The 26,359-nt window shown below is 35.7% G+C and overlaps 1 protein-coding gene across 10 annotated transcripts in view; it reads right to left on the bottom strand.

Moving 5' to 3' along the window:
- Positions 1-26,359, bottom strand: part of hspg2 (heparan sulfate proteoglycan 2) — a 106,473-nt gene that overhangs the window by 50,426 nt on the left and 29,688 nt on the right. For 6 of the 10 annotated variants that reach the window (XM_082145372.1, XM_082145378.1, XM_082145379.1 and 3 more), the window contains exons 2-27: positions 24,891-25,005; positions 24,239-24,307; positions 13,424-13,533; positions 13,129-13,187; positions 12,663-12,823; positions 11,775-11,813; positions 10,795-10,923; positions 10,291-10,464; positions 10,073-10,192; positions 9,780-9,911; positions 9,137-9,281; positions 7,887-8,044; positions 7,485-7,655; positions 6,813-6,979; positions 6,344-6,523; positions 5,253-5,447; positions 3,134-3,280; positions 2,905-3,032; positions 2,742-2,828; positions 2,570-2,634; positions 2,238-2,299; positions 1,502-1,642; positions 1,223-1,396; positions 932-1,111; positions 401-519; positions 127-238 (exon numbers count right to left, since the gene is read on the bottom strand). In XM_082145372.1, coding sequence (XP_082001498.1) covers positions 127-238; positions 401-519; positions 932-1,111; positions 1,223-1,396; positions 1,502-1,642; positions 2,238-2,299; positions 2,570-2,634; positions 2,742-2,828; positions 2,905-3,032; positions 3,134-3,280; positions 5,253-5,447; positions 6,344-6,523; positions 6,813-6,979; positions 7,485-7,655; positions 7,887-8,044; positions 9,137-9,281; positions 9,780-9,911; positions 10,073-10,192; positions 10,291-10,464; positions 10,795-10,923; positions 11,775-11,813; positions 12,663-12,823; positions 13,129-13,187; positions 13,424-13,533; positions 24,239-24,307; positions 24,891-25,005 — 3,339 coding nt within the window. The remainder of the gene's footprint in view (positions 1-126; positions 239-400; positions 520-931; positions 1,112-1,222; positions 1,397-1,501; positions 1,643-2,237; positions 2,300-2,569; positions 2,635-2,741; positions 2,829-2,904; positions 3,033-3,133; positions 3,281-5,252; positions 5,448-6,343; positions 6,524-6,812; positions 6,980-7,484; positions 7,656-7,886; positions 8,045-9,136; positions 9,282-9,779; positions 9,912-10,072; positions 10,193-10,290; positions 10,465-10,794; positions 10,924-11,774; positions 11,814-12,662; positions 12,824-13,128; positions 13,188-13,423; positions 13,534-24,238; positions 24,308-24,890; positions 25,006-26,359) is intronic. The other 4 variants (XM_082145376.1, XM_082145373.1, XM_082145375.1 and 1 more) reach the window with 3 other exon arrangements.

Genomic DNA, 26,359 nt, shown 5'->3' with positions numbered 1-26,359 from the left:
ATAAAGGGCTGTTATTACCTTGACAGGTAATAGTTCAGAACCTCTGCCAGGGGGAGGTTTTTGCATTAACTTAGGCAGGCACGAGTTCACACAGACTGAATGTTACTATTTAAAGTCATAATATACCTGGCAAGAAGGTCCTGCGTATCCTTGAGGGCAGGCGCACTCCTCCACCTCCAGAGCCCTCTCGTTTCCTGTTGAGTGGGGCACTGCAATGTCCATTTGGATATTGGAGATACTAAAGAGAGGAGAAATAGAGATAAAACACTATATCCTGTTCACAAAATCAGTTAAGCGACAGATAGGAGCCTAATAAGATAATGTGATGCCATCCAGTATATAAAAAAGGACTTTAAAAGTCAATGTATAAGAAATGAGCAAATAAAAAAAGCGAAATGACCTGCTCTCAGCCATATTGTCTGCATAAGTGGCTCTGATCATAAAGACGCTGATTTCTGCCAGAGCCATCAGCAAGTGCTCTCTTGTACAAGGTTGTCCATCCGCCCGTGTCCATGCAGACTGTGAGGATTACAGGCAATGAGAATTCATACTGAAAATTTAGCTACATCAAGTTTTAACTTATTCTATATTTGTAACTTTTTTTATATTGATTATTATTCATTAAAAAAGCTAAAATTGTTTAAAATATAAATAAATGTATTAAGATTGAGTTAATGATTAATTATTCATTTATTTGAAATACAAAACATTATTATAAATATATAAAAAAAATATTAGTAATAGTTATAGTAGTATTACTTATTTTGTTTATATATATATATATATATATATATATATATATATATATATATATAGTTGCAACATATGTAATTTGTATGTATAAAGTTATTAATATAAAAAATATGGTCTTTAGCAAACACCCAATAAAGAGAAGTAAAAAAATCATATAAATGTACACATATACACACACCTCTCTAAATGGCACAGTGATGGTGGCTGGTACTCTAGGGAGTGGTTTGGTCTGAGAATAATGCTCCAGGAAGATGCCGTTGCCTTGGAGAACCACATCTGGTTTTCGATCAATCACTAGCGAGCGAGCCTGCGGCTCATAACGCAGCCTATACTGCAGCTCTCCACCATATGCTGTGACCTTTGCACAGAAAAGAAAAACATGTTTTGAAAAACAGCACACTGACGTGCTATTTTACTTGACAAAGGTCAAAGTGTAAACACGGCATCATATCGCATGGGATGTTCTCACCTTGTCCCCTCTGAAATTCTGAGGCAGGACCCAGTAATAGATATCTTTAGGGATACTGGTGAAGGATCGGTAGACCACCTCTGCGCTGGCTCTCTGGGTGATACCCTCAGAGATGGTCCTAGTGTTGGCTGCATTGGAAAGGGTGAAGAGCTGGCCGTTGACACCACCTCGCACCTTCAGATTAACCAACAAATATATATATATAAAAACACCTTTAAAACAGCCAGTTTAAATCACTTACGAATATTTAACTATGACAAGATTAGAGGATGTGGTTACCTGATCTCTGGTCCAGGTTGAACTGGCACACTGTTTAGTCACTCCCATACAAAAACACTGCAAGCAACCTTCAGGATTATCGGCCGCCAAATGAAAAGTGCCAATCTTACACTCGTCGCAAAGAGCACCAACCACATTAGCCTGCAGTACAGAAGATCAAGCAGTGTTTAAACATCCTGACTTTTATATTCTACAAAAATCACATGGTTATAAACTATCATTCAAAAGTTTGGGGCTCAGCAAGGCAGCATTGAATGTATCAAAAGTGACAGTAAAGACATTTATCATTTTAATTTAAGACTTCCATTTCAGATAAATGCTGTTCTTTTGAACTTTCTATTCATCAAAGAATTCTGATAAAAAATTATCAAGGTTTCCACACAAACATTAAGGAGCTGTTTTCAACATTGATAATAATAAGAAATGTTTCTTAAACACCAAATCAGCATATCAGAATGATTTGTGAAGGATCATGTGATAGTTGGAGTATCAAGGATCTTGAGTAATGATGCAGAAAATTCAGCTTTACCATCACAGGAGTAAATTACATTTTTTTATATATTAAAATAGCAAAACAGTTGTTGTAAATTGTGATAATATTATTTCACAATATGATATGCTTACTGTATTTTTGATCAAATAAATGCAGCCTTGGTGAGCATAAGAGACTTTTCAAACTTCTGAACTATGGTGAATAAAAAGAGAGGAAAACTGTAATGCAATTTATTACCAATACCTTGCAATAGCATGGTTTGCTGATGGGATTGATAGTTCCTCTGTTATCGCACTTGGAAATGGCTGAACAGGGATAAGAACACCATATGGTTGACAATTACACCTGGAATGCTTTGAACATCCTGGTCACAAACAGCTGGCGTTCCAGCATTCAGTGCACAGAGTGTTAATCATTATCTAAAGTTTGCTTGACCTTCAGGGTAAAATGAGGCACAAATTCCAATAAAATAAATAGCTTAAGGCAAACAATTAAATCTTACCACTAATATTAAACTCATAAATAAATAATTTTACTACCACAACTGTAAACATAAATTAAGGGAAAATGCTTACGGCTAGCAGCAGGGATACATTTGCCGTTGGGCTGCAGAGGGCTGCCGACATATCCTGGAGCACATCTGTGGAGAAAAAACAAAACACAGATGATGAAATATTATACATGCACCCAGCACCACAAAATGTAGTGTGAGGACAACATATATATGGAAAAGTACTGCTCCCTTACTTCTCACAACGTCGCCCTGTGTACCCGGGTCTGCAGGCGTCACATGTTGCCTGTTTGTCATGGTCCAGGAAGCAAGTATCAGAAAACCTTTGAAAAACAGAAAACCTTTGTCATAATAATAATAATTATTATATTTATATATACACAAGTTTGATATCTTTACCGTCGAGACGTCTCTGTGTATGGACAAGGACAGGGTTTGCAGTCATCATATCGTCCTCGACTTGGGTCACCAAAGTAGCCTGGCTTGCATTTGTCACACTGAGGTCCTTCTGTGTTATGCTGACAACTCTATCAACATGACATTTCCACTTTAGTGTGTGGCGTACAGTAATCTACTAATTCATGCATTTGTTATTTAATTTATGAACATAAAAAACACCTATCCTTACCAGGCAATGTCCACTAATAGGGTCACAGGCACTGGCATGCCCATTGCAGTTGCAGCCAGCACAGATGCCCAGGTAGGGTCCAGGGACCCGCTCGAATCCAGGGGAGCATGTCTCACAAGATAGGCCTGAATACCCGGCAGGACATCTATGTGGGATCAACATTTTGCAAAGATTAACACTTTCACACAGACTGGGCTCAACAATAAGGACTGACCGATGGCCCGGGGCCAGCATGAAAGATGCTCAGGACAATTGACGGAATTGTCACTTGCCCAATCGAGGCAGTGCTTCATCGTCACGAAAGTTTATCATTTGCATGTTCTGGTCAATTTAAACATTCAAGCGTTTTTTAACCGTTCTAATTCAAGCGCAAGGCGATGCAAAAGAGAATTTAGTTCAGCACTCGTGTGCTGTTTTCCGTAAATTGACTTCTCTCTCTTGTCTTCTTGCACTTGAACGGAAAAATACACACAAAAAAAGTATGTAAAAATGCCCGTCTTCTAGAGTATTCACATAAACACTGTCGGCTATGTCTTAACTGAACATATGTCTTAAGTGAACATAAACAGACGAGAAAGAAAACGCATGTGTAACAGTATATTGGATCCGTGCATTCGTTCTTAAAGGGACAGCAGCCTAATATTTCTGATGTTGTCTGTGTCATTAGCGTTAATCAAAGACAAAGAGAAAATCATTCACTGATCTTGACTGAATAACTTTTGTAGCTTTAACAAGGATTAATCTATATTTTATTTATACAGTGAAGACTATGCAGTGTTATGCAGTATAATTATTAATTTTCTGTATACCAAATGAATGAATATAAATATAAATATATAAATATATACAGTACCAGTCAAAAGTTTGGAAACATTACTATTGTTAATGTTTTTGAAAGAAGTCTCTTATGCTCATCAAGCCTGCAGTTAAAAAAAACAAAACAAAAAAAAACAGTAATATTATGAAATATTATTACAATTTAAAATAATGGTTCTCTTTTTTAATATACTTTAAAATGTAATTTATTTTTGTGATGCAAAGCTGAATTTTCATCAGCAAGTACTCCAGTCTTTGGTGTCTTATGATCCTTCAGAAATGAGTCTAATATGATGATTTATGATCAATGTTGGAAACAGTTGTGCTGCTTAATATTTTTTTTATAACCTGAGATACTTTTTTCAGGATTATTTGATGAATAAAAAGTTAAAAAGAACTATTTATTTAGAATAGAAATCTTTTGTAACAATATACACTACCGTTCAAAAGTTTGGGAACAATAACTTTTTTTTTTAAAGAAATTAGTACTTTAATTCAACAAGGATGCGTTAAATTGATAAAAGGTGATGGTAACGATTTATATTGTTAGAAATGTTTTTATTTTGAATAAATGCTGTTTTTATGAATAAATGCTGTTAACGTTTTACTCAATGAATCCTGAAAAAAGTATTCCAAAAAAATATATTAAACAGCACAACTGTATCAAATCATCATATTAGAATGATTTCTGAAGGATCATAAGACACCAAAGACTGGAGTACTTGCTGATGAAAATTCAGCTTCGCATCACAAAAATAAATTACATTTTAAAATATATTAAAAAAGAGAACCATTATTTTAATTTAAATTGTAATAATATTTCATAATATTACAGTTTTTGTTTTTTTTTGTTTTTTAACTGCAGGCTTGATGAGCATAAGAGACTTCTTTTAAAAACATTAAAAATAGTAATGTTTCCAAACTTTTGACTGGTACTATATATATATATATAGAGAGAGAGAGAGAGAGAGAGAGAGAGAGAGAGAGAGAGAGAGAGAGAGAGAGAGAGAGAGAGAGAGAGAGGAGGAGAGAGAGAGAGAGATGAGAGAGAGAGAGAGAGGAGAGAGAGATGAGAGAGAGAGAGAGAGAGAGAGGAGAGAGAGAGAGAGAGAGAGGAGGAGAGAGAGATGAGAGAGAGAGAGAGAGAGGAGAGAGAGAGAGAGAGGTTTTAACCAAAAACCATGAGGCATAATCAGTTTTTACTCATGGGAACGTAGGGACTGCAAGAGGTGATTCGAGAGGAGCTTTATATTTTCTGACAGGCCTGTAATCCTATCTGTTGATTTAAAGGCACACTAACTCTGCACTCCTCAACGTCTCTTGGGTTACCCTGCAAGCTGAACTCCTTGGTGGTGGTATCCATGCTGATGTCACTCAGCCCGACACTGGCCATGCGGTTGTCATAAATGGTGCGAATGTGGATGCTCTCCAGATTGGCCAAGGTCATCATGAGGTCATCACGAGTTACTGCTCGTCCTGAGGAGTGCTGCCAGTTTTCCTGAGACACACAGATACAGAGAGGTGAACTACGCAACACAAACAAGCAATACAACTGCAAAAACATTTTTAAACATAACATAATATTATTTTTGAGAAATAATATTTGAGAATCACTTGTTTTATGTAATAATTTTTTTTTGTAATCATGGTATCAATAAAATTTTATATGTCAGTCTTACACAAATATTTTATTAGTGTAGACTGTAGAGCTAAAAATACTGGGAATTCATTATATTTTTGGGATATAACCTTATTTGAGCACATTCCTTAAAATATGTCCTTTTTTTAAGAGGAAGGGAGAAAATAGTAAAGCAAAAAATTTCACATAAAATAATTCAAAAACATTTAAAAATAATACAAATTATAATAAAAATGATATACACACCACAGTTCAAAAGTTTGGGGTCAATAAGAAATGTATTTTGACAAAAAAAATTTAGCAAGACATTAATTTTAAAAAAGTGAGATTAAAACCATGTATAATATCACAAAAAAAGTATATTTCATAAATGCTTCTATTCACCAAAGAATCATGAAAAAGTGCATCATTTCCACACAAATATTAGGCAGCACAACTGTTTTCAACATTGATAATAAGAAGAAATGTTTTTTGAGCACCAAATCAGCATATTAGGCTGATTTCTGAAGTATTATGCACTGGGACTGGAGTAAGGATGCTGAAAATTCAGCTTTGCCATCATAGGAATAAATCACAGTTTTAAAATTTATTAAAATATAAAACAGATATTTTAAATTGTAATAGAATTTGACTGTTTTTACTGTTTTTTTTATCAAATAAATAAAGCCTTGGTTAACATAAGAATGGTAATGTGTATATATTTAAAAAAAATATATATTTTATGCACATTTAAGCATTTCACATATGCGGCTCACCTCTGTAAACTTGACCTCTCTGTTGTTGATTGTGTCAGGAAAAGTGGGGTTGCCTCGACGGTAAATAAATTTCTGCCCGTTGCCACTCAGCACAACATCAGGTTTCTCCTTTGGTTCTGATCCACCTCGCTGCAGTGAGTAACTCACCTTAAACTTCAGATAACCTCCATACGAGTCAACCTGTAAAGCACAGTGTCCAAAATACAAAGATGCTGAGGAGCTTCTTTGCACGTTTTACACATCTTTTACACCTAAGACAATTTAAGCTACTACAAGTAGCTTAGGTATTAATATACTTGATTATTTGAAATCTAAATATTAATAGCGAAAGTGAAAGGACAGAGAGCAAATGATAGGGAGAATATAAAAGGAATGGGATTGGAAAAAACAGAGATATCGACTGATGAATATGTTTTATTGGCGTCCTTTCTAGATTTGCTCAGGAGAGAATTGTGGAGAAGAGATAAACCTTGTTGCCAAGGAACTGGCGAGGAAGAGACCAATAGGAGTCTTGATCGAGGAAACGGCGAGACAGATCCACTAGCTGGAACTCCTCACTCTCTGAACTGATCAACATCTGTGTGGAGGAGAGAGGTGGTGTAGTGCCAGGACGACTAGGAAATGACACATTGACTCCTGTGGATGAAAAGAGAGATAGAAAGGCAGTGAACCATATTTTAATCCCACTTTACTATTTGTTACTTTAACCCTATAAAGACAGCTGCATATTTGCTATATAAATTTCTAAGCCCCTAAGCCTATAAAATGTATATAAATGAGCCTGCACCAAATTACATATTTTTGTTCTCTTTGGCCTCTGAATAAAAATGATGTATTTTTTCCTCCTCGAGTGTAAGCTTTATATTCTCCTATATCATAATATGGGCCAAAAAGCCTGATGTACAAAAAAAAGAAATCAGTTTTTTAGACGGATCTATAAACGGTTCCATAAAAAAAAAAATATATATATTTTCCAGACTATTATTTCATATGTCAGGGTTTACAGGGTGAATAAAAAAGAGCATGTGTGTTACACATAAAATCCCCCCCAAAAAATTCTACGCATCCACTTCAATTACATTCTCCAATTGTAAAACCACAAACAAATGCAAAAAAAGCTAGATTTTAATCATCTGAGTACCTTTGAAGTCCTCCTCCTCTGTGAAGCGCAGTCCGATTTGGTTACGGTAGCGGCCGGTGCTCTGACAGTTCTTTGTGATGCCAAAACAGAAGCATGGCATGCAGTGACCGCCCACGCTAAAGTGTCCATCGCGGCAATTACCTGCTAACACGTACAGAGAGGATGACACAACTGGACAAGTACAACATGGAAGACAAAGGATGGAAAGACCACCACCGTCAGGATTGAGAAGCCTCACAGTCATGCAACATGCAGCCAAATAACAGCAGGATAACCTGTGTCTCACAAATGAAAGGATGAAATGACATGTCTCTTCAGAAAAGAAAGCATTAGACGAGAACAAACATAATACACAGTTATCCAAAGATGTTTACAATGCACCATATGGGCCTGGTGCATTACCTGGGTTTGGTCTCTGAGAGAGGCTGAGGACCCCATCAGGAATGGCAAACACTAGGCCTTTAGCATTGATGGCCTCACAGGTGTACGCCCCCTGGTCACCTTCCTTCACATCACGGATGGTAAGCGTTCCTCGCCCATTCTCATTGGTCATCGTGATCCTGTCAATAGAATAATGTTTAAATTAGGGCTGTTTCAAGACCCCTGCATTCAGTTCCATTCCACTGTGCTCTGTCCAACTGTTTTTGAACGAAAGAATGTGTCCAATGTAAATGGTTCCTTTTGCATTCCAAATGATTTTTAATTTAAAGTCAATATGCTTAATATTTAATCACTAATCACTAAATTAACAACATTCTATTAGCCATCCTAGTTTAAATTCTTGCATATTCATGCTCATGACTCCTACTCAGATTATAACTTATTTTAATATAATATAATAAGTTTTATATATAATTTTTTTTAATGTAAAACGTATTAGTGTTTTTTTTATGTATTATTCAAATGTTACCGGTTTTTTTAATGTAATTAGTTGGGATTTTGTTAATTTGCAAAACTGTGGCAAATGGGTCTGCTATCTGTAGACTTGTTAGTCCATTTAGAAAAATAAAAAAATAAAAGTCTGATTGAAGAAACCTACTAGCCTCGAAATGATCATACACAAGGAGAGCACATGCTGAGGAGTAAATTAAATATGGCTCTCTTTGTACATATTAATAATGTCTAATCATTATTAAGACAAATAATAATTTAAAGTAGCAGCATCAAAAGAATATTTTGAATAGAGACAGATCACAAGCCTTTTTAAAAAAGTGTTTTGGGGATTTACTGAGATACAGAGAAATGACAGGAAGCGAAGTGGGAGGGAGGAGGATGGGATCGGGAAAGATCCACGAGCCGAAACTCGAACTCTGGTCGCTACCCATGAGGCTGTTGGCTCCGACAACACAAGTATATTTTGTCAAAAAGCCAACAGTCTGTTCCTTATTGCATATATGACTCAATCACACAACTGAAACACAGAGTGTGGCCTTCTGTTTTCATTTAGTCAAGTGCTGAAGTTATTAACTTGCCTATTTAAAGAGTTAACCAAAGATTGCTTTGGGAATTTAGTAGAAATGGATGAAACCACAAATATTCATCAATTTCATTTATTCAGTCTTTAAGAGAATCAGGACTATATGACTTTAACATAGATTGTGGCCATCTTGAACATTTCAGAGATCCACGATTCGTATTACATCCAAACCTACCTGCTGTTGGCTGGTATGTGTCCCCAATTAAGACGCCATGTGATGATGGGAATGGGCACACCAATGGCAGAACAAGTAAAGGTCACAGTGTCCCCCCGCGCTGCCGTGATGGACTCTTCCGGGGGGTTGGTCACAGTGGGAGGTGCTTAAGTCCAAAAGGAGCGAACATATAATCATTTAACAGTACAATCAACTTCAATCCACATGTAGTTGTATTATATGAATGGTAAAATAGTCAAATAAACATATAGACATAAGAAACCACACACGCCCGCAGCAAGTCAATGATTCTAAATTGGCAGCCTGTGACAGAACAAGTTTTATTTGGCAGATTCATTCAGTGAGATTAGCCAACCAGAGCCGGAGGCACTGCTGGCAGAAACAATACCAAATCCGCCTGTTAAATAAGCTATCGGCGCAAGATATATGGGAGATGAGATCTGTGTTATTGAAAAGCTGTATGAGTGTGGCAAAACAAGCCGCTAAAAATGAATGGTTTGTAGACCATAAATACAAATTTGTATAGATTTATAGGAAGCAATAGTGTTAGTAAGTCAAAGTGAAGATGACAGTGAAAGAAAAGTTGAGACAGAAGAGTGATATGTTATGACAACCAATGTTTACTTGGACTGCAATGCCTTACCACAACCATATTCGTCAGAGCGGTCGGCACAGTCCGGCTCCTCGTCGCACTGGTAACTGGCAGGAATGCATGCGCGGTCAGACAAACACACAAACTGCTCCGGGGCACATGTGTCCCCTGGACTTTTAGTGGCTGAAGAAACAAGAAAAAAAAAAAAAGATTAATTAGTCATAAAGTGTGTAATTTCTGTGCCTCTAGTGGCAACAAACAGAACTGCAAAAATAACACTAGTTTTCAAATAGGTTTCCAGACCACTTCCCCCGTCTGTGGATAGAAGCTCAGGTCTGACTTACGGCAGTTCATCTCATCTGAGTTGTCTTGACAGTCATTATCCCCATCACAACGCCACAGTTTTAGCGCACAGCGGCCGTTCTGACACTTAAACTCATTAGGTTCACAAGGAGATGGAGTTCCTGTGAAATTACAAATAAAATTATATTATAAATGCAGAGAATAGACTGGTTATATATAAGCAGTTTCACATCTGTGGTAAATGAAAGGTTTGTCCTACCACACTTGAATTCGTCGCTGCCGTCAGCGCAGTCCGTTTCGCCATCACATACATAATCCTGTGAGATACACTGTCCGTTGTGGCAGGCGGCCTGGTCTGCACGACAAGGTCCCGGGCCAGGCGGGGGTCTGGTTTTGGCAGGTGTAGGTGCAGTAGGACGTACAGGAACAACAACTTTGAAAATAAATTATATAATTAGGGCAATCAATTACAAACTCAACATTAAATACATGCTAATAGCTTACAGAAAAGCCCTTAAATTAAGAAAATTCTGAGCCCTTTCAGATGTCTAAAGCATTGAATATACATTACAAAAAATACCACTAAATTAAAGTTGAATTGACAGAATAGCATAGCATAACAAAGCATAAAAAAAATAAAATTGTATGCATGACATCCAAATAGATTTCGATTAGAAAAGATATTAGTCGGTTCAAAATTAACAAAGCAATGCCACTCATTTCTAAGGCAAATGAAGAGGGTTCATCAAGCAATCTCACTCACCACAGTTCATTTCATCACTCAAGTCATTGCAGTCAGGCCGTTTGTCACACACAAACTCCCGAGGGATACAATCCAGCCCATCCTGACATCTGAACTCATCAGACAAGCATTCCCTGGGACTGGGCCTCACTGAGGTGGTAGAGACAGACATATAATGCAGTGACATGTATGTAATGAAATGCAGTGATTCAAGAAAAACTGTACATGATGCTTTGTTGAAAGATGTTTCAACATTTCAATGCCAGCCTATAACAGCCTTGTCATGCTGGACTTGCTATTTCAAGAGGATACAAAAGGGCTTTGTTAACACAGGCATCGAAATCAGACTTTTGGAAGTTTTTTTAGTCTGAATAGAATTAATTGTTTCGGTAATGCATCTCAGTCTAAAAGGGCAGGTCAGATTTCATGTTTTGTTTGTTTTTTTCATTATTTAGGACACATTTCACTTATGGTATGAGGAAGTCTATAGACTATTGTCTGATCAAGTGGATCAGTTGCAGAATGTGGACAGTCAGAAGATCGGATTTGAAAACCAAATCAGATTTATATGCAGTGTGAACAAAGCCAAAGTACATCTGTACAATGTTCATTCTGGCTTTTCTATTCAGTCTTGAATTATCTTATCCGGTACCTTAATTTAAAAGTTAAATTATGAAAAGCTTGGACTGAAAAAAACTCAATTCCATCACATATGAACAAAACTAGACACTGCAAACACAAACAGGTTGCATTGCCTGAAAATGATACTCCAAGGTAGGTGCATTCCTGACATCAGCATCACTTCAAATCAATGACAAGCCATGCAAAGCCTTTTGTTCTTCTTTTGGTCTTCATCAGAGAGCACACATGCATAAAGGTTTCATTCTTTATCCAGCCACTACATAATCTGAGAATTCCTTGCAGTTTGCATAAGAGAACAAGACTGGACTGTGTTCTAATGCGCTACAGTCTCCATGCAGCAGACCTGGTTGAGGACAAACCTGGCACATCGATGGGCTCCACAGGAGGGAGAGTATCAGCTATGAACCAGACACAAATATTATCTATACTACATTCTGTTGAATGATGACTAGTTCCAAACAGAACTGCAAGAATGGATAGTTAAACAGACTGTAAAGTGTAAAAGACAGGGGTGTTAAAATGCACTATTGAATCTGACAATTGGAAATTGCACAATGCATTAATTATCAAATTGATTATTATTATGATTATTATTATTACTGTTATTATTAATGTAGTTGATAATAATGTAATTACTTATTCTACGATTTATAAGCATGCAAAAGATCTGTCAATATCATAATTGTTATTATTATTAGAAGTAGTAATACTAATGAATTGTGTTAGTTTTATTCCACATTTATAAGTTTGCAAAATATCTCTGACAATTGGAATTCAATGCATGAATTATCATATTTATTTGATCATAATCATAATTATTAATACAAGTTATATTATTATTATTAATTGTTGTTATGCAAAATATAACAGACATGCAAAATATCTGTCAAAATTATTATTATCATTGTTATTAATAAGATATATATTAATAATTATAATTACTGTTATCCAAAATATAAAATAAACATCTCAAATATATTAGTCAATATCATTATTGTTATCAAACATTTTTAAATTAATAATAATATCAATATAATTTTGTTGTTTGTTATATTGTTTGTCTATAAATATTTTTGTCAATATCCTAATATGGACAATTGCCCCTCAAGCTAAATTGGAGTCTGCAGCCTATTTAGTTTTTACTTTACATCCAACTTAATAGTAACCAACTTTCAGTTATCATGATTTATTGCACCATTTAGTAAGGAATCATAATCTAATCATTATTAGAAAAGTATTGAACAAACCTTCACCAAGCCGTCTGAACTGGAAGCCAATTACTGAGGTATCGTAGGAAGCAATGGTGCCCTCTTTAACCACAGAGAACAGGACACCTCTGATCTGCGTTTCATTAGAGTTGTTATCTGAGCCGACGTCCAGCTCCACAAACACATCTTTGTCGATTTTCCTGCGAAATGTACGCAGAGCACACTTAATCAAAACAACAAACAAACCACATAAACCAACATAAGATAGAGAGCTGGTATCTCAGCCTGGTCAGGCTGGCCTGATTGTTTTTACAGAGGGTTCGGGCACCCGCTTGACCAGCTTGTTTAAGATGTTTTTCAGCAGGGTGGTCATAAAAAGTCCCATAACACACACACACACAAAAAAGTGTTTGATTACATGAATGTACTAATGTCCTAAGTAAACTGACTATCCTTCTACATGAGAATATGCAAAAGAGTGTTTGAAACTGGAAATTGTGTTTACTTGATGAGAACCACATTGACAGTCTGCTGTCCTGGTATCCTGCTGTAGTCAGACTCGAGCTGTGGTGGAAATAAACGCCATTAATCACCACATGCTGGCCTTGCCATACAAAGCACTTTTCTAAATCAGGTAAACACGGATTTAAACATTGACACAGTACAGACAAGAATCAGAGGAAAGGCATGTGATCAATAATATGACCCAATACCCATGTGGAGCACACCCTTAATTATTATTGTCTAAATTCCTTTGGTAGTATTTCTTAAAGTCACAGTCCTTGAGTAGTTGTACGTACCGTATCAACGACAGCAGATGATATCTCTTGGAAAGCAGGAGAGTAGATGTCATCAAGTTCAGGCCCATACTGGAATGAGTTTGTGAAGTTCACCAGTGCCCGATAGTAAACTAGAAACGAGAATGCAGTGGTCAGACTCACAATGTGACAGACAATTATTATTATAGTGAATTACATCCATATAGAGCCATTTGCAAATGTAATTTGGCTCTATAAAAGTATCTGACGACATTTCACTTGAGAAACACAAATATACAAACTATGCACATTCAATATTATTGTCAATGTACTTCAATAATGATGATTTTCTGTTACAAAATAATTATTTGTATATTTTATAGATTAAATATTATTTATAAATTATCAATATTAAATGTATTCTTTACACTTTTTATTATACACAAGTTAGTTTCTCAGAATGCACCGATATTATAACTACGTCCAGTAAGTTGATAATTCAACTAAATGTATCGATCATAAATGTCCAAAATTAAAATTAAGTAGAACACACAAAAATTAACTAAATCATGTTAAATTCTACAAGTTAACACAGTATCACAACATTATAATTTACAATATAACATTTACTAAAGAATGTATTTAACATTTTGTGTTGTTAAAAATAAACTAACAGAGTTAGATGACAGCAAAGACAATCTAAATGTTAAAATAGAGGAAATTATATTTATATACACAAAAACATATATACATTTTTTTTTTTTTTTTGATACCAGCCGATAACCGATAACCGATGACCAATAGGCTATATAATACAGATATATCGTGCTTGTGTGACGTTCGAGGAGACCAGAAAGAACAGCCTAAACAAACTAAGACCTAAAAAAAAGCCATGAATAAACATGTGAGTAAACAACCAAACGTGCTGCTAAAGACAATAGTTGGGTAGGGCCTTGAGGCACATGTCATGTATAATATTGTTTATATAATATAGATAAATTCGGTCATAAAAAGTTCAAATAATCATTGAGATGCACAGCATTACAACATCTATTCAGGAAATGTTTCAGCATCGGCGGCTCCAATTCTTCTTCAAAAAGCTGCCGTTCAATACCAAAAACAAATACATGCTATTAGCTTAAGCCCAGAGTCTCAACATTAACCTTTAAAAAGCTCCAGCCTTTTTACTGCCCTCCCGGCAGCTCGTCTGGGTGGGTTTTCCCGATTTCATTTTGTCAAACTGAGTTGAAAAAAAGGGAAGTCAATATTTGCACTCTTTCTTGCAGTTAGCTGCCACTCTCCAGCAGAGTCATGTTTAATGCGACTGCCAAATGGACACACAGCTTATATACACACGTCACACACACCCCCAAACAGACTCTTTTGACCTTTTACTCTTCATATTGTATTTATAGATTCATTCCAATTGATATTATATCACAGACATTAATTAACTTGCTTTTCACAGAATCCAGACACCTGCTGTCACCGTCCGGTCAAATGTATTTGCCATGCACACAGAGTTTATTGAAAATTCGCACTTAGTGCTGACACGATTTAGAAAAGGAAGTGGCCCAGAGCTCAGTCTTTACTAATTGTGCAATACACTGACACACGGTCGCCTGCTTCATTAATGGCATCCTCCATTTCTGCGGAAGAGAAGTCTCATTACCGCAAAAAAAAAAAAAAAAAAAAAAAAAAAATTAACTTAGGTCATTAAAAGGACAGAGAGAGATGAAAAAGTAAGAGTGTCAGAAGGTCTTGACTGACTGCCTTTGTCTGTTTTTTCTGTAATGTCACCATGGCCGGACTATTACAGCCTGGACAGAGGAAAGGCAACATCAAAAGGTCCCGTCAAAGTGTTGGCACTGACCCGTGATTAATCGAATCACTTGTGTGGGCACACTGTAAAAGCATCAGCCTCTCTCTTTCGAGAGCACAGACTGCCCAGCGTCCGTAATCTCGTCTCAGTTGCTCTCGCTAATAAGGCTGCAACTTAGAAAACCACATTCTCGCTTTGGAACAGAGCAAAAGCCCATTCAGTCTTTCCATTTAGGAAATCCCCCGTGGAACGCCAGCGAGGGCACTGAAACTGCATTCGGACAAGGGAAAGGACAGTGAAATGAAAGCATTCCAAATGCTTAATTCATAAACTCTTCTCGCTATACAACAGCATAACTTTGGCAGCTTTGTGGGCCGAGTCCTCAGCGGGACACACGGAGGACTGTGAGGAAGACAAAGAGCCGATTGAGCCAATGCGGCCCGCATGGCCTTTAAAACACGAGTCTTTCAACTCGACCTTCACTCCTCTCACTCCTCCTCCCAAGAACCCTTTACTCTGGATCGAACACTCGAAGTAGTCTTCTGGTCTTATTTTGCGACTCTGTGGAATGCACTTGGACAGAGATTCGCTGATTTTTCACCAGTCTATTCCCAGACACAAACCATTCAAAATGTCAAATGTACATTTGCGAGAGGAAAACCTCCATCCATCACAATGCCACAAAGCCAGCTGGCAGGGCATGTTGTTGTCGTTCTGGTGCTAAACAGAATTTCACACCCTCAAGCATGGAAGTGCATAACCCGTTTAGCTTGTGTTTACAGCTCGGAGATCTACAAGCAAATGGTGAATGCATAAATTAGAGCGTAAAACTGAAAATTCATTTGGGGGAGAACCATACAGAAAAAAGAAAAAAAACTGAAAATTGCCAGAGAAATGATTCTCAAACTTTGTGACAATATTGCACATTTTCTGTATTTTATTTCTTTTGTGATAATGGGAAAGCTGCATGTTTAAAAAAAATTTTTTAATTAATTGAAATTCTAATTATATATTAAATGAATTAACCACAAATCATTTTGTGATTCCAGAAGTTTCAAGAACTATAGATAGTTACTATGGGGGACAAAAATATATAATTTCAATATAATTTCAATCTTTATTGAAGTGAATGGGGTTAAAGGGGATTAACTCTAATCATAATCATATTAGAGTTAGATCATTTTGACATATGAATAATCACTTATTTTTTTAAATACCTAAGTCATCCTGTGGCCCCTATAAAGACCCTCTGGACTTTATGCCGAGATCAATAATTCTCTTTAAAAATCAGATAATTTGACCTTTTTATGACAGGGTTATTTAAGGATTTAAAATGCTTTGTGGTGTGACTCCTCATAATGCAATTTAATATATAGTAATGATATTTATACATTATTATTATTATTGATAAATATTGTCAGAATTATTCATATAACAGACATTTAGGAATGAATCATGATTTGTAAAAATGTTTTTTAACTTTTATAAAAATATATATTTATAAATAATGATTAAGATGTCACCTTGAATAACACACGTTATTACTTTTTTTTTTTTTTTTGCTTTGTTACATCACATGAGCCATTTATATAAATTTATCTTGAAAATGGCATGCACGTTTTTCCAAAAACCAAATGAAACCAGCATGAACACAAAGAGTACTTTTATAAGAATTCGACACAAGCTAGATTCTTTTCAAACATTTATCGTGAACACTCATAGACGTCACTGACCAAGATAACTCAAAGTACTTGGAAAGAATCAATAGAGCAAAATATATATCAGCTTAAATATAACGTTTATATACATAAAGATAAAATGGTTGCATTGTTAGGGAATCAACCATATCAGAGATAATGCTGCGTAATTGAAGAGTTCAGCTGAGAACACGACCTACTGTACTCATGCTGCTCGACGCTCAAGATGTCCCCAGAGGACCGAAACATGGACAAAGAACAGAGGCATTGGGGTCAAAGGGTCAAAGGAAAATTATTGTGCAAACCGTGAATGGAATAAGAGGAAAGAGGCAGGACGTGTGTTGAGGAGATTTTATTTCAAGGACGGTGGGGAAACAATAGAGACAAAAACAGAGGAAGAACAGCAGATTTGACCATATTCCTTCTCAGTGTTGTGATAGGTGCAAACCAGAAGGTTAGATGGATATGAACTGCTATGATACATCCAAGATTTAATAAGTATGAGATCCAGTAGAAGCAGCCCAGCTGGAGAAGACACGGTTTAACTACTGATGCATGTTTTCTATTTTGAATGGCAGATTTTGATTTGTGCGCGTTTAAGAGCCACATTCCTCTGGCACAGCAGACAGAGCATTGACAGTGAACCACTGAGCCAGAGGTGACGCTGCATATGATCAACATCTGTCTATGAAGACACAGATCGCCGCTAGAATCCTCTCAGCCTGCTTTAAATCCCAGCTACAATTATCATGGTGGGATCTCATTAAGTCATTGTAGTTTGCAGGATATCCTCCACTCCAGCACTTCCACGGTCTAGTTTTAACTCTTTTCTTTCACAAATACACCCGTTGAATAGATATATTCTGGGCTACCAGTGGGACAGGCACGTCCTGTTTGCTCTCGCAAACTTGAAGACTCGGCAAAGATAATTGGTCTTGACGTCAGAATTTGATTAATCACTTCTGGTTTCTACTGTAGAATATTTAGTTATTATTTACTCACCCTCATGACAATTTTTAATAGTTTAATTACATTCTTCTACAATATACTACTGTATATCTCCTGCAATTACTACACTAGAAGGCCTACAAGGAAACAATGCAAAAGTATTTCAAGGCAAGCTGGAAATATTATTGATCTCAAAACAAGCACAAGTAAATCACATTCTCACAAACTTTCTATGAGAATACAAAAGAACATCCGTCTGAGTGATCGTGGACATACAGAGTGGTAATGCGGTTGAGAGATAGTTTTGGTAATTGCTATGATTATGTATTGCTGTTCATTCCATCCCACGCTAAGTGGTGTTAATGAGGTATCCACAAATTCAAAGCCGTCCTGCATCAAAATCAAAGTGCCGAGTTGAAAGAAGCGACACTATTAGAACTGTGCTTTTATGTACTGAACTGCTACTGACAATTTCACACTACAAAGCCTTCAGTGTGCCATCACAGAGAGACAAAGCGGGCACTCTTTCTTCCTTTAAAGATAAAACAAGCACGAACACACTTTATTCTTTCTCTTTGTCCGTCTCTCTCTCGCTACTGTATCTCCCATTAAGTTCTTTTGATCACTTGAACAATGAACATTATTTATTTAGTTTAGCCACTGGAACCAAAGCTGCGAATTACTTTATAACTCCCAAAAGATAAATTATTACTTTCATTATGGACACTCCCAGACCTTCTGCAGGAATGTCCTGAAGCACAATAAAAAAAAGCTTAGCTGTGGTGAAACCCAAGGATGTTTCCATTAGCAGTAAAATGATCTAATTTACTGTAGGTCAACTATTGCAATCATCATAACTTCTGAATTGAAACTTTCTACATGTATTACAGATGTGGCAAATTATTAGCCAGCAAAGGGTTAGAACCTCAATGACTTTCAAATACTGTCTGTGTCTTTGTGAGTGTCATATTGTAAGGACATTTGTAACTGCAAATTTGTCCAGTGAGAGAAATAGAGCAATGTTTCCTATGGAGGAGGACAAGATTTTCCAAGGCAACGCATATGTTGCTGCCATAACAATGAGTGGCAGTATCTAAGGGATGAAAGCTGTACATGAGGACGGCTATTTAGGAAGTTCTGTTCAGTAAACTTGGTTCTCAACTCGCTTTGCTTCAGAACCCAGATTTAACATGAAACAATAAGTGGTAAGCCAATACTACCAATATTATTATTAAATTAATTAGTTATTCAAATCCAAATTTACATAATTTTTTTGAGGTGAAAAAAAAAAAAAGAGTCAAAAAAAGTCAATTCTTTAAATAAATAAATAACTGAGCTCACATCATTGTCTACACAAATTAAGGTGACACTTGTGGATGTGGCTTCATTTTGCTCAGTAAATATTTTACTTAAAGGGGTGGTTGATTATAATTTCACTTTTTTAACTTAAGTTAGTGTGTAATGTTGCTGTTTGAGCATAAACAACATCTGCAAAGTTACAACGCTCAAAGTTAAAAGCAAAGGGGCATATTTGCCTTTAAAGAAATCACTTTTTAAGGACTACAACAAACGGCTGGTAGGGACTACATGACATTCCTCCCGGGTAAATGACATCACCAACCCTAAAATTTACATAAAAGCCCCCGGGAACATGATTTATAGATTATCATGATAGAATATGCTAATCAATGACTAGAAGATAACTACACATAAGCTACATAAATTCACCAACTAACCATTCAGAAATGTCCTTTTGCATTCTACATGTTGTCACTTCTTCTTGAGTCTCTCCATCACTGTCTGAATCTGGTTTGAACACAAAAGGCTAAAGGTTTTTTTTCAGTGCAAGTCTGTGTGAGGTAAAAGGACACGAGCTCAACATTCTACAAAATATATTTTATAAAAGACATACAGGTTTGAAGGCGAGTAAATGTAAATAAACAGATTTTTCATTTCTGGGCAAACTCAAAATAGGCAAAATCAGAAGTTAGGGCAAAAAAAAAGAAAATAATTTATATTATATTATATTTATATAGATATATATAGATATATATAGAGAGAGAGAGAGAGAGAGAGATCAAAGGGGGATATTTTCTCTCTCTGTGTGTGTGTGTGTGTGTGTGTGTGTGTGTGTGTGTGTGTGTGTGTGTGTGTGTGTGTGTGTGTGTGTGTGTGTGTGTGTGTGTGTGTGTGTGTGTGTGTGTGTGTGTGTGTGTGTGATCAATCAATATACATAATTTTTCATTTTTTTTAATGCTGTCCAAGATGATCCTATCAGAACAGACCTGTGACTCTTATTAGGTCAGGACCCACCAGTCAAGAACCACATTTTGTTCATTTCTCAATTCTTGCTCTTTTCTCTTTCTGACAGAATGTATATGGCCTCCTCTGAGAAGGTGAGACCTCAACAACATGGAAACCAAAATAACCGCAGCTGCCCCTCCACGTCTCCCAATGCTGCTGTGACTATCATCTTTGCAGCCCTGACAAACAACATTACATCAACTGCACGACCAGGACAGGCGGGCAGGAATGGAAAGCTGGGTGGCCTTTTTTTCTGGAAGGTTTTAGGACCCTGTACACTTCTGCATCTTTCATCAGATGTTTTGACATCGGTTCACTTTTGCAGAGCTCAAGAGTCATGCACAAGTGGCCCTCAATCTTTGTGTGCAAGGAACCATTTTACTTTTCAGTAATAGGATTTAGATAAATGATAAACATGCAGAATATGTTCAAAGGATAAAATCAACAAAAATAAAGTTTTGTTTAAAAAGTTTTTTTTTTAAAACACATAACATTTTATATAACATTTATAAAAATGTATTGGTGGCATGCATGTTAAAAATTTGTTTGTTTTTTTAAAAGTAGATATTCAAATAGAAATAATGTTTAGGTTAATATATTATTATGTATGTCAACACAGCAGAGTAAGCCAGAGCTTTCAAAAGAAATGTAACATTTACATGAATTGAGAAACAGATATTAACTAGATTTCATGATTTCATTTTGCCAGAACACCTCAGATTATGTTTATGGGTAGATGACTTAACAAATTAACAAGTTGGTCCTTCGAGCTTCTCACCTAGTCAGCACTGTAATCAAACACAAATTCCATGTGGAGGTGTTGAGATAAGCATTCTCATGGCCACATTTCAAAATTATCTCCTGGCCATTCTCTGAAAGCAACTGTCTGCATGCTATGGTAACCTTTGTCTCCTCAGCTCCTGTGTTCAGGGTCTGTATGAGGGCCAGTGAAACTTCTGAGGTTCTGTTGAGCCAAAAGAGGGTGAGGACACATCCCATGTCTTTAAGGCTTTATCAGGCAAACAAATATAAAGCGGCTCAGATTAAAGAGTCTTCTTGTATGCTAAGGGGGTTTGTGACTGATAAAGAAAAGATGCCGGATATAATTTATTTGGGCAGCTTATCCAGTGCTTGACACAATCATGTGTTTTGAAATGATCACATTTTTGTAATTTGACAAATGCCTTACTACAGGGACAGGAGTAACCTGGGGTTAAGTGTCTTGCTCACGGGTAGATTGTTGACAGACCCCAAAAATTCTAGAGTCCATAAATCACCCCTGCTATGGTTTAAACCAACAACCTTTGGGTTACCAGCACAACTGTCTGACCACGAAGCTACAACCACTTCAATTGACCACATCAAAAGGCTTAGAATTAGCCTTAGGAAAGAAAAATACATACATATATACATACATATATATCTCATGTATACACACACACATACTTTTTCTTTCCTAAGGCTAGTAAAGACCACTTAGGCTTACGTATAAAACTTTTTCAAGTGCAGACGGGCCAATGTGAAAGTATGGATGGAAAATGCATCAGAAAAACAGGATGCAGAATAAAAGGTGCTACAGTTGCAGGATATGAACTCTCATTTGTGACAGGGAAGGAAAGGTGGTTACACAGACCTCTTAGTTGACACGTAAAAGAGCGCACAGGTTAGACATCCACAAATACTCCAGTCCAGGAAGTCAAATGTTCTTTCCCAAGAGCTGTCAGGCCCGGATCTATAAATGGCTTTAGAGAATAAACTTCCCCCTTAAGAAGGGGAATTACAACTGGCAGACTAGTCTAAGCCTATCCAGCCTTAAAACATTATGTGGCAGATATTTTTGTTAAAAGATGTTTATTGAATCTACCAATTCCACTGTGATCAGAAAAATGCTTAGATAAATGAAAGCATCCTGACTTCAAACCAACCTCATGTGGCGTGCTGAACCTCAAATATCATTAGTGGGTCATCAGATCAACATTATGCTCCAGTTCAAGCTTAAAGGGATGGCGACTCTACTAAACTTGTGTCTAAATTTACCAAACTACATGTTTGCTTTGAGAATTTCAAGCCTGGAGTTGGTCACTTCATAAACTGGAGTCTCAGAGAGGTGATGTTTAAGAGTTGGCTCATTCAGCTGTTTAGATCTGGCACCTCTTAGTTGACACTGTCACCCTCTGGAAGTCCATCTTCTGAATACGCTAAAGCTACAACAGAAATATCCCTTCCTAATCTGTGTGGAGGTGCGCATGCAGTGCTATTTTGGGGGTAAAGCTCAGGTGTCGGACTGCAGAGCTCCTACCAAAACAATCATTCCACCATGATGTCATGCAATACAATGGCCCAGACTGACTCCAAAAGGACAGACGCAAAAGTTGTTCCAAAGATAGAATAGTTTAGAAAGGAGAGAAAAAAAAAGTTGAAGTCTGACCCTGTGGCTGAGACACTTTCGGCATGTGGTATCTAAAATACGCAAGGTCTGTTTTCAAAATTAGGCTGGATGCCACACAACACAAGAAATTAAACTAATGAAACTAGTGGTTATCAAAAGTCTGAGATTAATTATTAAAGAATTGTTCCTTTACAAATAATATTATTACCGTAACAATCTGAGTGGAAAGTTCAAATGTACACGAATTTCACAATTTCTTAGTATTTAATATTTCTCCCCATTTCAAAATTTTTCAACATACAGTACCATTAAAAAAAAAAATTATATATATATATATATATATATGTGTGTATATGTGTATATATATATATATATATTATATATGTATATATATTATATATGTATATATATATTATATATATATATATATATATATATATATATATATATATATATATATATATATATATATATATATATATATATATATATATATATATATATATTTATATTTATATATATATATTTATATTATTATATATATATATTATATATTAATATATATATATATTTTTTTTATTTTATTTTTTATTTTTTATTATGTTTACCAAGGCTGAATTTCTTTGATTAAAAATAAAATAAAAACAGAGACATTGTGAAATATTATTACATTTCAAATAACATTTATTTTTCAATATATTTTAAAATGTAATTTATTCCTGTGATGGCAAAGCTGAATTTTCAGCATCATTACTCCAGTTTTCAGTCACATGATCCTTCAGAAATAATTCTAATATGCTGATTTGCTGCTCAAGAAACAGTCATTATTTTCATCAATCCTAAAAACAGTTGAGGTGCTATATTTTGTGGGGATTTTTATACTAAATGATTTTTATAATCAAATTAAAAGAACAGCAATTATTTCAAATCGAAATTTGTAACAATGACTTTACTGTCACTTTTTGAATTATTTAATGCATCCTAACTGGATAAAAGTATTCATTAATTTTATTTAATCTCACTGACCCCAAATGTTTGAATGATAGTGTAATCTTTCTTCATTTTAAATTTTACAGAATCTTAAATTATATAATAATTGTATCAGGTTTATATTCGATTTTGAATCAAATATTTTCAATGTGGTCTTAGACATTTGGACCCCACTTTATGAAATATAACTACACAGAAATTCTGTAAAACAGTGACAAAAGAATACCATTTACGTACCCTTATAAACTAAAACTCAGAGAAGAAAAATTTGTTAAATGTTACCAGATCATGAAAGGTGAGAATTAAACATGGACGTGAGGGAATCAATACATGACAGTTTGTATCGTCTGTTGTGGCGCTATTTCTTATACTGACTTTCATGTGTGCCGTTATGTTTACACCTCTGCATCTCATCTGATGAAAGGAGAAATTAGTATTGTTTGGATCTCTGGCACAAATCTGAGGCCTTTGTTGTGATGACGATGCCGTCTCATCACTGTGAGCAAAGGCTGGTGACAGGATGTGACTGAGACACTATTCAGCAGACGCAACAACTCTATATAATGCCTCAGAAGATGATTAAAATGCTTTCAACTTTTACAGCAAGATCTGTTGAGGCATCTCTTTTATCACACTGATATGAAATGTGTGACTATTGTCATGTTGTAATACTTCCCCTCCATAAAAATGTAAAAAAAGATTCTCACTTGTCATAAGCGTGCCTGGATCAACCGTAGTCGGCTCAGGAGTGCTTCCATCCTCTTCTCCGCTGATATCTGAAAGAAAAAAAGAAGAAATTCGTTTTTATTTTTAGTTAAACAAAAAAAAAAATACCATGAATCATGGCAAAACACTTAAAACTTCTGGCTATGCTAGCCTGCATTCTACTGTACGTAAGCTAAGCATTCTGAAGTGTGTGAAGGGATGAATCACGAGAGACAACTAGTCATCCAACAACCAACTAGTTAATCAGTGAGGTCAACTAGTTTTAGATGTTTTTTGAATATGTAATAGCATTAAAAAATTTGGGGTTAATAAGATTTTTTTTGTGTGTGTGTGTGTGTGAGAGATTTTTCTATTTGAATATATTTTCAAATGTAATTTATTCCTGTAATTTTCAGCAGCATTACTCAAGTCTTCAGTGTCACATTATAAATGTCTTTGTCACTTTTTATCAATTTAATGTGTTCCTTGTTGAATAAAATGTAATTTCTTTTTAAACAATTATAACATATGAAAATATGCAGTTTTGCATTATGCAAATGAATACTTTTGTTCTTGGTTAAAAGGAGTCAGGCATAATGAACATTTCTATTCCTTCATTATAGGTACTCAGCAATAGCATTCAGAGAGTCTCACCTCCTGAAGGATCATAGTACTCTTCATCATCCACATATCCTCCTGGCCGCTTGTTTTCCTCCTCTAAATCCTCTGGAAAGGGCACCTCATCCCACACTTTAGAACTCTGAGCCACCTGTAGTCAAAACAAATGAAACCACAATTATGGGATTGAAATGAGCATCTCCAAACACAACCCGAGTTATAAGAGACCTACAGAAGAGGTGCAAACACAATGCCGTCTGGCTCCACTGAAGGTAGAAGAGATAAATGTCATATCTTTGTGCTGTGCATGCAAAAAAATGCATATCTTGCCTATCACAGAGAAATTATTGTAAACGGCTGCCCTAAAAAGTATTTAGACACTGCAGCCTCACTTCAAAATGTCTCAAAGTCATTGAATTTGCGTTAAAACATCACGGTAAATTTCCAACATGAAATTGTTAGACAAAGATCTAGGTGATCGCCTTTTACCTCCATGGTAACACCCTAACCCATTAACACAGGAAATACTTTATCATGCAGAGATTAAAGTCAAACCCATGAGAGGTCATACAAATGACAGACATAACTCTAGTCTTTGATAAAAGCATATTTGAAACCTCTTGTAATTATTATAAAACAACATAATGTTACACAGCAAAAGAGTACATCAGGATTTCACAAACAAACATCTGATTTGCAAGGATGTATTATCCTTAAACATATTTAATATTGTTTGTATTGCTTGTATTTAACACTAAATACAAGATTTGCACCATTCTAGTCAAAGAAAGAAGTTAACTTGACATTAATTGGCTCTCAAACTTGAGAGAATGCAATTTAAAAATGCATATACATAATATCGTTACAGGTTTGGTGTCAGTAAGATAAAAACATTTTTAAAAAAAATAATACTTTTATTCGTAACTTATTAAGTACGCATTGAATTGGTCAAAAGTGAAGACACGTATAATGTTACAAAATGTGTTCTTTTGAACTTTCTAACTATCAGACAATCCTGAAAATGTATCAGTTTCCGCAAAAATATTAATCAAAACAACCGTTTTCAACTGATTATAATAAGAAATATTTCTTCTTTTTTGTACCAAATTAGCATATTAGAATAATTTCTCAAATTCAGCTTTGACAAGACAGGAATAAAACAATTGTTTTAATGTTTCAAAAAAGAAAACTGTTATTTTATATTAATCCACGTGACTCCGGTGGTTTAACCTCAATTTTATGAAGCGACGTGAGTGCTTTGTTTGCGCAAAATAAACCCCCATCATTTACCACTTTATTTACAAAATATTAATCTCCAACGCACGTTCACGAGAGCACCGCGACGCAGTGCATGCGTGATGTGTTGATGCAAGAGCAGACGTTGCGTGAAAGTGTGTTGGAGATTAATATTTTGTAAATAAAGTGGTAAATTATGCTTTTTTGCACAAACAAAGCACTCACGTCGCTTCATAAAATTGAGTTTAAACCACTGGAGATGCATGTAT

Source organism: Leuciscus leuciscus, assembly GCF_965113295.1.
Source record: "Leuciscus leuciscus genome assembly, chromosome: 18".
In the NCBI taxonomy this organism is placed as follows: domain Eukaryota; kingdom Metazoa; phylum Chordata; class Actinopteri; order Cypriniformes; family Leuciscidae; genus Leuciscus; species Leuciscus leuciscus.
Note: the sequence above shows the minus strand (reverse complement) of the source record. Positions and strands in the feature narration are given on the sequence as shown.